Raw genomic sequence first — 16902 nt, forward strand, 5'->3', positions numbered from 1 at the left:
GAGTTTGCCAAGGTTTAATTCAGCAGCAGTGAGTCAGCCAATTTCTATCCAGAAAAATAAGTTGTAACTCTAAATGTTACGTGCTAGGGGATGTAACCTAGTTGTGCTCATGAATCTTGAGATCGCTGGATTGTGTACACTAGGGTGGCACTAATTGGTAAAAATATTATTATAATGTAGAAGATGACTGTCGACCCCTTTGTTTTATTTAGAGTGTGTAAGATGATCATCTGGTTGGTTTCTTTTTGCAGATAGCAATGCATTGGTACATCTAATTTAGGGGAAATTGATTTCAGGTGAAACAAACTTCATATCAGGAGTGTTTACATAATCAGAATCATAGAATCCCAAACTGGCAAGGAAGAAATATATTTCAAACCCCTCTGTTATAGTTTTTGCCCATCTTTAGTCTATCAGTAACTAATAATTACTAATTATGATGCTTTACCTCTGTTGTTGTTTGCTCTTTAGGCCGTAAGCTTACCTAGACTGAAGCAAGTTAATACTTTCAATCCTATTAAAAATTCCCAAAATTGCTGTGTTGTAAAACATTCTAAAGACTTATTCCAAATATTTCAAAAATATTTTTTCCTCAAAAAATTTTTTTTTTTCAACAGTGGAAACATTCTAATTCCCGGGAGAGACATGGTGCAGTCACTCCGCAGCATGACACGGGGACTGCTTGTCTTGCATGAAGATAAAGATAAAGCAAGGTTAATGAGCCGAATAGCCCAAACAACCTAGGAATACGTATCTAGCAGTATTTGTAACAAAATATTATTAATTTAGCATATAAACTGGGCATCCATGTAGATGTGTACAAACTGTATACTTTTTTACATGTGTATTCTTTTTTTAAAAGGGTGTTAGGGTGTGTATTGCATACGTATATGTTAAATTTAATGAAACAGTCATGCTGGGCTATGGAGACCTATGTTTATCAGTAAATTCACTTGGTTATTCATTCTTTTGCATACTAGCTATTTTCCCAGAATTCTGCATATGGAGAAAGATGTCCAGGAGAAAGTCTCCAGGAGTTAGTTTGTCACATAACTTAGGAAAAGGGTCAGGAAGTTGGTAGGATTATGCCTAAACTTCATTATGTGTCTTATATATACAGACATATATGTCTCTCTTTTTTTACTCCTTAGATACTAGTTTTAAGAATCCCTCTGTAGTGATACAAGCTTATATTAAAACATAGAAGTCTAAAATTTGTTTATTCTTATTTCTCCATTTCTCTTTTTAGAAGTGTGAGAGACTTGAACTTTGTTTTTTTCACCACCCAAAAAAGCTTGTTGAGACTTCTCCCTAAATGCATCTTAAAGTATGCACAAAAAGCCCTGCACACCTGTCCTTGCTGACATCCTCAAAATGAACTCAACTTTCTGGGAATATGGTTGTCAGAAACTTAACGCTTTTGAGCTGATATGAGGGATGCAACAGTAAAGGTCATACAGCCTAAATCAATGTGATTATTTTCCTGTAATGAATGTTTTGTTTGGGCTGCTTTCTGTCCATGTATAGGTAGCTGGAAAAAAAGATCTTCAGAAATGGGAGATTTTAGCTTATGTTTTGCTAGATGGAATTCTGAGGTTTTATACTTTCAAGCTATAGCAGTTGTGGGTAGGAAAGGTGTCGTTACATAAGTTTCAATTGTTGCGTGGAAGGTCCCTTGTATTTGATAATATAGCTGGAGGAGAAGATCAAAAGCTGATTGCATGTAGGTATCATTTGAAGAGGGCTAGCTGTTGGGGGGATGATTCTTCCGCTTTCATTTCTTCTTCCTTTCTGTATCATGGGGCATATACAATAGATAATAATTTGAATTTAAAAATAAGCCTGTATTTGGTCTCATTAACTCATTAATAGCTCTTTCAGTTGTGAGTAGATCACCCTTCCTAAAACTGCATCTTATGAAAATTTTATAAAATTGAACATGTTTTCATAAACACCTACCATGTTTGCATGGTAGTAAACTATTTTTTCTCTCGTTTCCATAAAATTATGTGTCGAACAAACTGCATAATATTGCCAAATAAACTCAGTCTTTCTTTCTTCATTTTAAATGTTCTGAAATTCTCCCACTATTCATATATTTATATTTCTCGTGCATGTATATATTGCTATAGAGCTATAACATGTTTAACTAATCAAACTCAAGTTTGGTTTAAATTTACAAGCACAAAAGGCCCCCAAAATGTCAGGAAGAAAACTATAATCCAGTTTTTATTTTCTCCAGAATTAATGCATACACAAAACTAGTTTAAGTATAATACAAAATTTGAAATGATACATGATATTGGTGTATATTTTGCATACACAGAAACTTACTTAGAAACAAATCTGAAACGACTAACCATGTCTTGGCAACAAAGCGTCTTCATTCTTGTCACTCATTTTTTAAATGAGTGACAAAATGTTAGTCTCCCCAAAACAGCAGACTATCAGTGTACAAATCAGTCATGCAGGAGTGTTCTATTTCAGTCAACAAATCCAGATTTTTTTATTATTTTAAAGCTGAAGATTTCTCATTTTAATATTGTTAGGACTAGTCGTCCGAGCCTTGCAGTATCTGTAACCATGGAACTGGCAGTATTTCAGGTTTCTAAATCAGCACTGAACGTGATCATCATAAGTACATTTCAAGGCTTTTTTTAATTCAGGAATTTGTTGTCGAAAGTTGGAAATTCATTTTTATTTTCTTTATAATGAGAACTTGTCAGTGATTTTCCCTAGAAAAATCTCAAGAATTTTCCTTTATTTTTTTCTTGAGTTAATTGCAGTTTCTCTCCAGTGTTTTATCTGGCCTTTGTCACTGCTCCCAAAATTTTTTCTTGGACCTCATGCTGCCTCTGGCCATGTTAAACTTTGAGCTGGGCCCAAGAATTATGTTGTTGGTCTTCCCCAAAAATCACAAGCCTAAATCCAACAGATTTATACAAGCACGTATATCGTGGTCAGATGGATGAAACACCAGTAGACTGCCTTACATTCCACCCAGTCTCATGACAAGTATATGCTGTATTGTGTTTTGCACATTGTATTTGACTTCAAACAAGAAAAATAACAACAGAATTCTATTCTAGAGGAGCAACTTTATCAGCCTTATTTTTACTGTCCAGCTCCTATTTCAAAACCATAACTATATGCAAGTCATACCTTATAAATTTTTCCAGTTGCAGTGATAATCAAATGTTCCATGCATCTTTCATTGTTTCGTGAAGCTTTCCAATGTAAGCAGTTTTGCTGTGTTTCTGTAGTAAATTTTTGGTGCTAGGAATCTGTTACATTGTATTTTGTAAGACAACATAATAGGAGACAACTATGGAAGGTCTTATTTATCACAGGTGGAAGAGAGCTCCTTCTAGGATGGAGGTTCTTGCTGATGTGCTATTCATTTATATAATCTTCAAGAGAATTAAATGTATACATGTAAATGGGATGATGTTTTAACAAATGAATAACAAATACTTCATCAGAGCAGTATTAGTAAGAATCTGGACTGTGTAACACCTTCTGTTTTGGTGAAACAGTAGGATTTAGAGCTGTTGTTACCTGGTGCTCCAGAAGACTTCTATTCCAAATCACCCACCTTTGCTTCCTCCTAAATGTCTTAGTAGCGAAAAATTGTCACTGAAAGTTGTAGCTGAAATTTCAAAAATTCCAGTTCTACTCACATTGCTCCCTTTGTGGGTGTTTTCAGTCAAAGTTTGATTTTATTTTTTTTCCCTCCTTATGTTTATATGTATTATTTGTGGGTTTGGACTAAGAGCGAAAGTCGCATTCATAGGAAATCACTTGAAAACATGACTAACCTTGATATTTATTTAAGTCCCATTAAATTAATGTATCCCCTTAGGTAATGTTACAAGCTCATTTCCTGAATCAGATACCTGTTTACTGTTGATGGTCACTAGAATGGAAATTACATGAACAGCATCAAGGCCTTACATAATTTATTCCTTCCACTTTACTAGAGATTGCATTGGACTGAATTATCTTGGCCAAAAGTGAAATGGAGGAAGATGTTTTTCTACAGAATCGCGGTGTACTCCCTATTTTTATTTCTTGGCTGGCTAAGGTGATTTATCCCCCCTTACTCCAAAAAACCGCAGGGATGTTTTTTCAATAATTTAGACGATGTCGGTGTAAGGTTCAAGTTGAGGACAGGACACCAGTAGAGCATTTCCCCATTTTTTCCTAGTCTTGCCATAATTCAAACAGCAGTCCTGATTTTGCCTATTTCACTTACTGGCCTTTGGTTTAGAACATTGGATTCTGTGCAGCAGTTTGAAAAAGTTCATATTGTGATTTTTATTCAAATGTCATCAAGCCAAAGATACTTTAGCCTCTTTCATTTTACGTGGGCATTTATTCTGCAATGTCTTAAGTATGGAATCTTGCGTGTAAGGAATGGATGCTGAAAGAAAGTATATGTTTTGAATCATTTTTCCAGAATCCTACAATACTTACGACTAAATTATTGATGTGTTACTAATGATAATGATCGAGAGATAACATGTATCAGAGGGTAAAACTGGATGCCTAGAAATTGACTTGTAAATTATTGAGCAGCGTTAAGGCTCCGTGTCCAGATCTTGCATTTTCTCTCACTTTCTTTTTTTAATTCTTACAGGTATCTTGGGGTTTTTTTCTTAGATTTTTAGACTTTAAAAAGCTCAAGAACGTATAGAAAATCCTGATTGAATTTGCAGAGTTTCTCTGGATTTTCTGTCCTGAAACCAAACAAAGAAACCTGAAATTATAAGTCAATTTTACCATCCTCTAACTACATGCTTTAGAGCCTGACCCAAATCTTAGGTGTATAACGCAATCTGAGCCAAGGCACTCTAATGTGGTTTCACAAACAGTTACTGCAATGCCGGCAGTAAATTCCATTTTGTGCAGACAATGGAAATGCAGTGTTCGTTACATTCTTAAAGACGTTGTTTCACATATGGATATTTTGAAATATCGGGCATTTGTGCTTTATGAGTTCATATAGCTTTATCTCAGCAGACTTGCTTATCATGTCAAAAATGTCTGTAGAGCTTTGGGCAGGTGCCATTTGAAAATTATTAATTCTTTTTTTCTTCCAGAAGAACCTAGCAGCAGCTTATACAGGACTATCTAACTTCCACACATTACCTTCTATAATCAGTGCAATCCCCAGACATCAGTGGTTCCTAATCGATAAGTCAAACCTTGCTGATGAGGTGGAAGATCCCTATTATATGTAAAGTGCACTTTGTACTTTCACCTAATCTTGCCAGAGCTACTGTGACTAGACAGGAATGGGATGTTACTGGTTTTCCACGCAAAGCTCAGCTGCTAAGAGGTGGGAAACTATGCTATAGATAATATTAAGGTCTTTATCTCTAACAAATTAAATTATTTGTCTAGACATGTCACGTTGGTTTTCACTGTGAAAGGGATCTTTAATTCTGTCTTCAGCTCTTAAAATATCAGTTCACAGGACCTATAAATGCTGAGACCTAATCTCAGGTGTTAATCTTTGTAATAGACTGGGTACTTCTGTTGTCCCTTTGTGCTTTAGCTCACCATATTTTGCTTTTGGCTAATGGCAGCCCTACTTAACAAAAGGATGTTTCTTTTGAATTTACAACTGTTTTGTTTCACAAGGTTTTTCCATCAGAAATTCCATCCCTACTGTCTATTTTATCCATGGCTTCTGAGCCATTCTGCCATACAATGAGCCATCACTACCTGTCTCTAATTGAAGGTTATAGGTGAAAACGAACAGTATATGAGGAAGGAAGAGTGTAAATTTATATCTTTTCAATTCATCAATATAAATTTCCCTCCTCCTATAAAGTTGTGTTTGGCATAACAGTAGAGCATAATCACCAAGACGCTGGTTTACTTGTTACTCGTTTCAGAGACCTGGTCATCCTTGGAGGATTCCTAATCTACATATGTGTGTATGTATGCACGTGTGTGGGAGTTGTAATTTCCTTGTATTTTACAGTTGCTAATGTATTAGTGTAAGAGGAATTCCTCAAAAAAGCCATCATTTTGGAGTTTCTAAGTAGCTGGAAGTATATATAATGGTAACATTTCTACACTTTCCTCTGTATTCGCTTTGAGGCCATCGAAAAGGCCATGGCCTCTTTCAAGGCTCCAGAGTCAGCTTTTCTTCCAGTTGACCTGGACCTTTAAGTGAATATCATTTGCATCATATATTTTGCCATCCACCTTTAAGATTGATTTATTAAAACCCCACCCTCTTGCATGGTTGCTGAGCTCTAGTCATTTCTCCTCCACCTCTGCTTTCACCTTTTATTTCCATGGTATTTGCTGCGCTTTTTCTTCATCTTCACGTCCTCCCTGCCTTCCTTCTCCCTGGAAATTTCTCCATTAAGTTTGAACTCTCCTGTTCACCATAAAGAGTCTAGTTCTATGGTTGAACAATCCTTCAGCACCAAGAGATCTTTTTAACCTTCTTCCACCTCCTTTTGAAACCACTTTTATACTTACTTTTCCCCCGGAATAATTTTAACAATTGTTTTCATATCATCATATCTTCCTTGGTCAAATGACCAGTTGGAAAAAATACATTTACATCACAATGTTATGTTACCTTGAGGAGCAGAGCAAGGCAGTAACAGCACCTCTGAAGCCAGAGTATACTTGTGCTAATTGTTGGCTTAGAGGTCCCTACATCTTTTAATTAGTTGTCCTATCATTACCCTAGAGTGCTTTATTTTTAAATGAAAGATAATAGCTGCCTTATCTCTAAGGAAACTGGTGTTGATTTTATTAACTTACAGGACAGAAGAATAATTGGCACATATCATTGTCCAGAAATGTATTCAACAAAGGTATCTTTCATTGTTTTCTAATGTTTTTATCCTCAGAGATTTAAAATTCAGGTCCTGACCACTTACGGTCATTAAAGATCCCATGGCACTTTTTTATAGCGTGGTCATCTCAACCCCAAGCATCTGGCCAAATATCAATTTATGTAACTGTTCTGCTTACCTAACATTCCCCACCACCTCTCACCCACCCCATAGTTTCAATTGGCTATGGCATTCTCCATTTCCTTGACTAAAATATAGTGTATCGTTCTGCACTGTCAGTCACCACATTTCTCCTCAGAGGTGATTGCGCTTCCCTGGGAAGTGAAGTGGTTCTTCTTTCTAATGCTTGTAAAGCGCTTTGGGATCCTTTCAAATGGGCGGTGCTGTGTACAATAAATGTAATTTGTTATCATTCTATCTCAGGCTTCACGTAGTTACAAAGGCATGTTTTATTTAGAGTTGGGCGAACCTGCTCGGTGGAAATAACACTCCCAGCTCTCTCTAACCTGACAAGGAACCTCTTGTCAAAGGTTGAAAAGTTAGGTTAATTTCTTTCTGGGTTTTCTTGTTGTTGTTGTTTCTTTCTTTCTTTTATTTTTCACATGTATTTGTACTTCTGAATTGGAATGTTGGGAGTTCTTCAGATTGGGAAATCAAAATACCCTGCAAAACGCAGTTCTTGTTACGGTCAATCCACTGTTCCAGGTGCAGGCGGGTCAAATTTGTGCTTGAGAAGCACCTGAACTTTGTGGTGCTTACCTGGTTATTCTAACACTTGAAGGTTCGCCCATCACTAATTTTTACTGTATTTTGCATTATTTCTTCTGAAATATTCTTGGAATATTGAAAAATGCTGTGCTCCAACTCTGATATCAGTGTGATATGTGCAGAAGAGGACACTTTGCCCTAGAGGACAGTTTAGAATATCGCTAAATGTTTTTTCTGCCCAGCATCACTAATCTTACTAACTACTGCCAAGATCACAGCTATCTGCAGCACTTTGCTGTGTTAAGAAATGTACTGAAATGAGAACAGAAGTGACAAAAGAATGAAAGCAAAAAGTTAACTGAAGGAGTGATACCACGTCACTAAAACATGTCTGTATCTAACTCTAGTAGACTAAAATAACTTTTCTTGTATTTGTGTTGCATAGAAAGTATATGAGTGTGTAAAGAGCACTCAAATTTCTACTATTATTGCAGATCAGAAGGATAAAATGCTTAAAGTAGGTTCATCTTAAGAAGATTTAAGGTGTGAACACATCTGTTGGCACTAAAATCTTTCTAAAAATAGTGTCTTAGAATGCACAACGCTGAGGTGAAAATACCCCAGGCTACAGGCTAAGGGGTAAAACCACTGCATTGGTGGATAGTATGCCAAACTTCCCCTGATGTCATTGGAACAAAATTTTCTATTCTTAAGGCTACGTGAAACTATGGAAAATGTAGTTTCCAAATGGCTTTGCACCCCTCTTGTGAGATACTTCTCCTATTTGTTTTTAGGCATTCTTGGGATCAATGAATGCCAAGTGCCTATAATTGCTTTTATTTTCAGGATACTGAAAGTCTTATTATTTGTCTGAGATCTTATAACAAAAATGAGAGCCAATTTGTCTTACCCCAAAAACGACATAAGAATTTTCTAAATAACTGCACTCATTATAAAAAAATGTTTGAAAGCTCTCTTGAGAAGTTTCATAGATCTATTTGAAAGCTTTTGCATATGTTTGCTTTTGAATATATTACAATAGCAGAATATTCTTTTTGCCTTAGTTTTGTCTACTGCAGATGAGAACTGATTTGTTGGCCTTCCTGGCTGGAACACAGTGTTTCCTCACCATCCTCAATATCATCCTACAGAGTTCCTCAAGGAATTTTTCTTGAGTTCCAGCTCAACTTTCCCATTTTTCCAGTGCTTCTCAAAAAAGATTGATTTCCCAAACACACTAGAAAATTCAAAGATTTCATATGGCTTTGGTGGAAATGAAGCAAAAATAGATGATTTTGGCTGCTTCACATTGAGTCATTACATTTAATCTGAAATGAAAATATAAAGGAACTAGAGGGGTGCAAACTCACATAGATTGGGGGAAAAAAAAGAGAGAGGGCAAAATCTGGCATCTCAGCAATGCCAGTTTTTATGCATCACTTGAACAGATGTAATCACTCAAATGGCAGTGTTTCAGTAGGTCCAAAGTACTTTTGTGAGTATCAGAGTTCCCAGTTCATAATACTGTGCAGTGGATGCTACTAAAAAAGCAATGGTTTTCAACCCAGTTCTCCCACCGTGCCATGTGAAATATTACACAGGTTTGTTCTTTTTTTCAATAATGGCAAATACGGTGCTATATGGGGCAGTGCAGTGAGGTACCTGCGGCTGACTGCTGGCTTCTAAATATTACAGAATAGCCTAATGCCATATTATTGTTTAGAAATCCACAAAAGTCAGTTTGTGCACTCAATAATAATCACAGTACATAGTACGTACATGATAAATGAATAATGTGGCTGAGTTATTCTTAAAGGAGCTCTGGGACAGTTTCATCTCTTATTTGACCTGGAGGATATCTGCACTACCATCACTAAGTCAGTGTACTTAATGAGCTGCTCATTAGCTTTTATTGCTTTCAAAGTTGTTTTTTTTTAATTATATTCTGTAATCACACAATTCAAGATATATACTTAGACAGAAGGCTGAGGAGAGTTAGAACTCCCTAAATAACCTTATATTTGTTTTCTATAAATGGACTATTTCGAAGTTGTTCTACCATACTTCAGATCTACTCCACATTGCCTAGGAGTAAAATTTAGTTCCTCATCTTTGAAATCCCCTTAATTGTCTAAGGGGTTTCTTTACAACATTGCATTAATATTTTTTTCACTGAACTGCCTTTAAAAAAAATATACAGTAGCTAAAAATACCCATTGAAACAACTGTTCGACGCACATTTGATGTGATTACACTCTGTATGTATTTTTTCCTTGTGCTAAATTGCACATCTCTGCTATTCCAGCGTTAAGGTCTCCACAGCATGAATTTATGAAAGTCATTAGCACTGAGGTATGGAGTTTCCACATAGGTATAGTTAGACTATGTTGGTGCCTTTCCCCAAGTAACCATCAGTCCTGTTTGGAGTATAAGGACTGAAAATTTGCGTTCTCTTGTGCCTTGCTTTATAGAGGCAGAGAGACCTTGTGAATAATACCTGAAGTTTTTGTCAGAGCAGAAGCTTTCATTTGAAAGAAGAAAAACCAAATCAAAGCAGACCCTTTTCCATTTGATTTCCCTCCAAAAAGTTCAATATTGTCCCCAAATATCCTACCCAGTGGCAGAATCCCACTTTCAGGAGCTGAGCATGTACTCCATTTCCAGGTATTGCTTCTGCTCACTGAACTTGGGGTCTAGGGAAAGACCATTTATTCCATTGTACGATACTGGCCTTATTGCTCCTTGAGTTCACAAATAAATGACGATAACTATAATCACAGCTATGCTTAAAGTCTTATAGACAGGCTAACATCTGGTGAATTTGTAATGTTAGATCTAGCCCTTGTTAGCATGGCTTCAGTTTGCATCTGATGGGGCTTCCTTTCTCTCCTGCTAAATCTGCTTTCTTATTTTTTACAGATGGATCCACATGAAAATATTTTGTTGAGCACACTTGAAATTAAAAATGAGATGGCTGCCTCCGAGGCTGTGATGGGGCTTGGGGACCCTAGGAGCACTATGCTGGCCTATGACACTTCAAGCATCCAGTACCGGAAAGCGGGCTTACCCAGACACAGCTTTGGTCGCAACGCCCTGGAGCGACACGTGGCACAGAAGAAAAGTAGGCTACGGAGACGTGCATCTCAACTGAAAATTACCATTCCTGACTTGACTGATGTAAATGCCATAGATCGATGGTCACGCATATTCTTCCCTGTTGTTTTTTCCTTCTTCAATATTGTCTATTGGCTTTACTATGTGAACTAAGAAACAAAGCCACACAGGAAGCAAGAACTGGATTTCTCTTCAAATCGGTTGTACAGCCAGAAGTGGGACTTAGAAAAATTCTATTCAGGACAAAAAGTTATTTTAAAACACCTTAGTTGCTGGCCCACTCTATGGTCTGGTTTTATAATGTTTTGGTTGTATCTGCTAAATCGTAAACATGTCAAGTTGCAGTATGGACAGATCCCCTTATCAAAATATAAGTGCATTTTGAGTGTGAAGGCAAATTGGATTTTGACAATCATTTCTGTCTCATTGACCCTCACTCTCTCTTTTTTTTGTTTTTCTTAATTTTTTTTCTTCTTCATTTTTTTTTAATGGCCATTTGAGTTTAGCGATACAAATTATAGAGTGGCATTTGAGAATCAAGTTCTAGTTTCAACAGCAGTACATACCATTCCCAGGGAAACTGCATATCCAAGACATGCATCTACACTTAAGAGAGTGTACTGAGTTGTTATCATGCTTATGAAACATATACACTTTACCTTTTAAATGCGTAAACTTGAAAACTAGTAGTGCCTATCATCTTTCCCAGATGACGACGGTCAGAGGTTTCCCAACCATATTCAGGTATTTCCTGCTATTTATTGAAAGAACTAAACCTTTGACTGATAATATTAGGGTTGGGTGTTTGCACAGAAGCTGAAGCAAAAAGCACTAGTTTTGTTTGGATTTTAAAGAGGGAACATATGCTCACAATCACAATGACTGTAGTTGTGATCAATAGAGGAATGTAGCAATGGTGTAAAAATGCATCAGCTCTGAATGGGTAGATATGCTGCTGTTTTGTGTTGGGGAAAGGAAAAAATCTGTCCAAAGTGCCAAAATTGGTTGGCCAAATAGTAATTCTCTAGGTAGCTGAAGGAAACCAACAGTGCCCTGCCCTTCCAGGGTGGGGAGAGCTGGAGAGCAATTGTAAAATATGGGGCCAAGGAGAGGGAAGGCTACATATACGTAAAATGAATGTGCAAATGAATGTTGTCAGTTATCGTACATACCTTAGTCTGAAATACTTCTGTGGAGTTCTGTGATTTCTTCCAAGTTTGCAATCTTTCCAGTGTTAGGCTTGCTACTGTTGTTATGCTTAACACCTTACATCCAGTTTGATTAAAGATATCTTACCTATTTCAACAGTAAGGATGCAAGCATATCTACTCAGTACAAAAAATATTGACAGGGTGTTTTCTCAGTCCAGATTAGGCAATACCGTTTCACTTTTTTTTTTCCCCTTAATGCACTGTTTCAAATGGAAAAATTTGGTAGCTATCACTTTAAGAGTTTAATTACGTTCTTGAATATTTCCTGCTTTAGAATGATTTCCATTGAAAAACTAGCAAATTTCAGTTTTGCTTTAAGAAACTTTTTGAAATAAAAGCTTGGTTTGTTTTTGGTTTTTTTTTCATTCTATAGAGCTTTACTTTTATAGGCAAAATAGAATAGACAAACAATAGAATTTTATAGGCGAAGTAGAGCTTGCCATTTAGTCTGTTGTGGAACCCTTTTAGTAACAAAAAAAAATTGCAAAAACTGTATAAAAAGTATAAATTCCTGATGGCTTTTACTAAATGGGATCCCCAATATTGTTTGACACAAAATATTTCATGAAGCAAAAGCCACACCTGTTGTATTTATGCTACCTCTCATCTGTTTACAAATTTCTGAAAGAAACTAGAATTCAATTATCTTCCACATAGCAAAGGCTTTTTTTCCAGGCAGATACTTTTTCCCCATTTAAGGATTCCTTTGGCAATACTTTAAGATAGTTCTTAGGAATATTTTTCATAAAATATTTTCTTTGAATTTGTTGTTCTTGCTTTGAAAGAGTAATTTTCTTACAAGTTTACGTGGTTTTTTTTTTTCCCATTTGACAGTGAATGACAATGACAGGGGGAAAACAGTTCTGGGAACTAATAGGCCAATTTTCTGACTTTGTCTTGAGCATATCATATGCTTATTTCTGCTTCAAATGGGAGAGAATAGTTTTGAGCCTGAAATGGGCTTTGCCAGGCATACACACCACCTGGTGCTTTCAAGGGAGTTGTGTGTACATTCACTTACTGCCTCCAGGTTCAGACTCTGCACTATGTAGAGACAGGCTTTCATCATGCCATGAACTTGCCAAGTCAAAATGTTGCTTTTTGTTCACGTACTTAATTTCTGACTGCATTTCATGCATAATGCAATAAGCTTTGTAGATGCATTCGGAATTTCAACTGATAAGTATGAATCATGTTGGATTTTTTTTTCCCAATTCTGAGAAAAGGAGCCACATCAAAATTCAGTATTTCTCTTCAAAGTCTATTCTTTAAAATGGTATTAATTATCATAAATAAAAGCAGTCTTATAGTATTCTTCTGTACAAGCTTTTCTTTCATTTCACCAATTGTTGCCAACTCCTTTTTTATTTCACAGAAGCATAGTGTGAATACAGGGAGCTCACGGCCTGTTTGTGGTTGATGCACATCAAATATAAAACCTTACAGAGAATATGTTGACTCTCTGCATTGGTTTACCACATCAGCTATTATGAAAACCACAAAGAGTAAATCCTAGAACCGCATATTAATTTATCTGAAGTTACAGTACAAGCCATAATACTCTCTTGATGTCGCTATTCAGAGAGTAAAAGAAAATGGTTTCTGCTCAGGTGTCACTAGGAAAGATATATTATCTGGGGGGAAGAAGCACTTTCGCTTTTATTATGTCCTTCTGGCTATTAATGTGATGTATAAAATTAGTGAAAGAGAAGGATTATATCATTTTGTACTAAGGCTTAACACTGTGATACAAAAAGATGGGGGTGAGAAAGACTGGCAAGGCACTGTCAAGGGAAAAGTATAACTTGAGCCCAAGGTGAGCGCTTACCCTTCTTCTGAGATACTTGAGTGAAAGTGAGAAGTTATGCCAACATACGTGAGACGTGAGGTTTGCCACGAGTGCTACCCTCCAGGTAAACCAGAATAAATTTGGGGTTTCTTTAGAATTGACCGAAAAATGAATATTCTAGATCCTTTTAATCATGTTAATTATTAGTTTCAATAAGCAAAACGTCAAAGTTAACAATTTAGATAAACCTTGTAATATAATTATAGTTGCACATTTTATTGTTCTATTAGACATGATAGCCAGCAATTAAGGTGTTTTTCATCTTTGTGAAATTCATGGGCAAATTATGACTATAACATGGCACAGTTTTAATGAAATCTTTGAGATCAATCTGTAAATATATACTGTACATGACTGCTAGTAAGTATGATACACATTTTCAGAACTGAAAATTCATGCAACATACTTCTGTGTTTGCATAAGGAATGTTATGTTTCTATCCTATCGCAGTTCAATGACCGGGAAGAAAGACTCAAGCAATGACGTTGTGACCATTTCTTTTCTCATTCCCAGGGGAGGAAAACAGAGTCTTAGATAACGGCATGTCAAAGAGTTCTTCAGAGAGTTTTTACGTGCTAATACAAAGGACATCAAATCTGTAAGGTACAAAAGCACAATGCATAGAGAAAATGAGAGGTGGTCTTACACCTGGGGAACAAATCCTATTTATTTCAGACAAATATGCATTAGAATTAAAGCTCAATTAATTTTCACTATAATTATTAGGCTGTGTTCCAATTCTAGACTATAACACAGTACTAAACGTAAGTGAACGGATGTTAAACATTATCCAACTATATGTGCATATGGACATATACCTGAATGTCTGTATGGACATATGTGTGTATATATACATGTACTGAGTATATATATGCACACACATTCATACGTTGGTGTGTTAAAGGAATAAGCTAATAATAGTTTTGTTTCTACCATCAACCAGTGTTTGAATATATTTTTGAGAAAAAAAAAAAAAAGAGTAATGTATTTAAAAAAAACCAACTTACTATACAGGGTAACCGGGCATTTCTATATCAGCAGATGGATGCTTATAATTCATATGAGCATTGCACTGTTTGACGTGATGATAGTACTGTACCTCCTAGCACCTGAAATTAGACTAGTCCTCACATTGCTTGCCTATTTCTTCTCTCTCGAGATTTTTATAACAGCGTTGTCCACTAGTAAGTTTTCAAAACCGACAAATTCCTTGGGGAACCAAGAAAAAAAGGCAAAAACATTGACTATTTCTAGAAAATAATCTAGGGTGGGATGGCCAGGGTACAATACTATATCAGTAGTGGTCATAACATTTTGCTATGTGTACATAGAACATACAATGTGAGCAACCATAACTTAAGCTGAACATCTGTAAATATTATCAGATTTCTTAAACATTTTTAACTTCTAATTTGTACTTTATGGTAAGGCAAAAAGGTAATTCTACTTATGGTTTAGGTTAATGTGTCCTAAAATCATGTAAATAATTAAATAAGCTGTAAATGAGCAGTTGATAGATACAGTAATTGTTTAGTGACTTTTTTTTTTACTAAGTACAATAATTGCAGTGCTCTAGCAGAGTAATTTAAACACCCTTTTGCATAAACAGATTTGGATTCCAGATACAAAAAAGTACAGAAAGTACTGTAGTGTAAAACAGCCATTGTGGCAACGTTACTGCTAGCACAATCGATTCTTTTGTATGGTTAAAATGTTCAGGCAGCAGAAGATAGTAGCTTGGCACTCAGTACTCAGATTAGCCTAAAATAATAGGGCCTGGTTTTCACTTACAATAAGGCACCTTTATGTTGCTCCAGCGAGTGGAGATGTGAAGGAATCCAGGGTAAGTGAGAATTCAGCTGTTGGTGATTTCATTACGGAAGGCGTGCATATTGCGTCTGTCGGTTTCCGAAATCTGTATCTCTTATGGTATCTAATAGTAGACTTATATTTTTCTTTACCAAAAAAAAAAAAAAAGATGTTTGACTGTCGTTAGATAGCATAGTCCCCCAAAGCCAAAGAATCTTCACTCCAGAAATTGTTTAAAAGGGAAATCTAGTAAGTCACTGCTTAACACCAAAGGTAAAGCTTAATAAAATGCACTAGGAACTTTGTCTAAATTTTTAAGAAACAGATGGAATGTTGATCAAAATACTGCCCTATTCTACTTTGTAACAATAGTAATAATTTAAATATCCATTAATATAAAATTGAAATAGACCATCTCTACAAGAATATGCAACAGTAACATTTCATAAGTATAAAATTATTTTCTTTGTAAGTGCTTTGACAAAAAATGAAACTTAAACAATGAAAAATCTCACCTCTACTTTCATACTAAGGGTTGTATTTTTTTAAGGTTTTTCAGACATGAGGTCATCTATTCCAATTTGATAACATTTTGTATGTTTTCACTGTTACTGTCCTTTGACAGATATTCACCAGGCTGTATTGTTCATGGTCTGTCCTGTTACTTTCAGTTGAAAACAAAAAGAACATGTGAAACATGATTAATTCTAACAAGCTGGGTATGATTTGACTTCTCTCATGTTTTTATTTGCATGGGTGTTTAAATGGTTCTGTTAGTACTGTCTTTGCACAGTTCTGATTTATCTTTTTTTACTTAGTACTATTTACTTCATAATGTAGTAATCATCAGCCTTACTAATGACCTTGTAGCCTTTCTTATATGCACATAATGCACATTTTCCAATGGCTAGAAAATGCAAAATACTAGTGGATATCATTGCATCAGATCTTCATGTCTTTCTCAAAAGGACTGCTAACCTCTGGGATATATGAGGTAGTAAAATGATGATTGTAAATGAGTAGCACATAAGAGATATTTTCTTGAATTTAAAATTATTGCAGCCAGTTTCAGCATGTAAATATATAATAATGTTGGCTAGTGTGTAATTCTTGAACTAAAAAAATATAAATAAAGAAAACCTAAAAGATGTATATGTAGTTGCGTTCTGTTGGGCAGGCTCTTTTCTCCAAGCTGCAGAAGATGACAGTTCTCACCTGAAGTCAATATCTATGACTGTGGGTCAGAAAGGGACACCAGAAAGTCGGGCACTGAGGCAACCAAAGTGTAGGCTTCATACGCGAAGGGGTAGCTATAACGCCGTGTTAATGTGCCTGTGCAGCAGTCGGGGAGGGCTGCGTGTCTGGGGAATGTAAGCAACGTACA

The 16902-nt window shown here is 36.0% G+C and overlaps 1 protein-coding gene across 4 annotated transcripts in view; it reads left to right on the top strand.

Moving 5' to 3' along the window:
* The window catches only part of GABRB2 (gamma-aminobutyric acid (GABA) A receptor, beta 2), a 161292-nt gene extending 150431 nt beyond the window's left edge, over window positions 1–10861 (top strand). For 2 of the 4 annotated variants that reach the window (XM_009879800.1, XM_009879797.1), the window contains one exon: window positions 10455–10802. In XM_009879800.1, the coding sequence (XP_009878102.1) occupies window positions 10455–10802 (348 nt within the window). Of the gene's footprint in view, window positions 1–6794; window positions 6846–10452 lie in introns of all 4 variants that reach the window. The other 2 variants (XM_009879796.1, XM_009879799.1) reach the window with 2 other exon arrangements.
* Window positions 10862–16902: the final 6041 nt, after the last annotated feature.

This window comes from Charadrius vociferus, unplaced genomic scaffold (assembly GCF_000708025.1).
Source record: "Charadrius vociferus isolate BGI_N301 unplaced genomic scaffold, ASM70802v2 scaffold212, whole genome shotgun sequence".
Lineage (NCBI taxonomy): Eukaryota > Metazoa > Chordata > Aves > Charadriiformes > Charadriidae > Charadrius > Charadrius vociferus.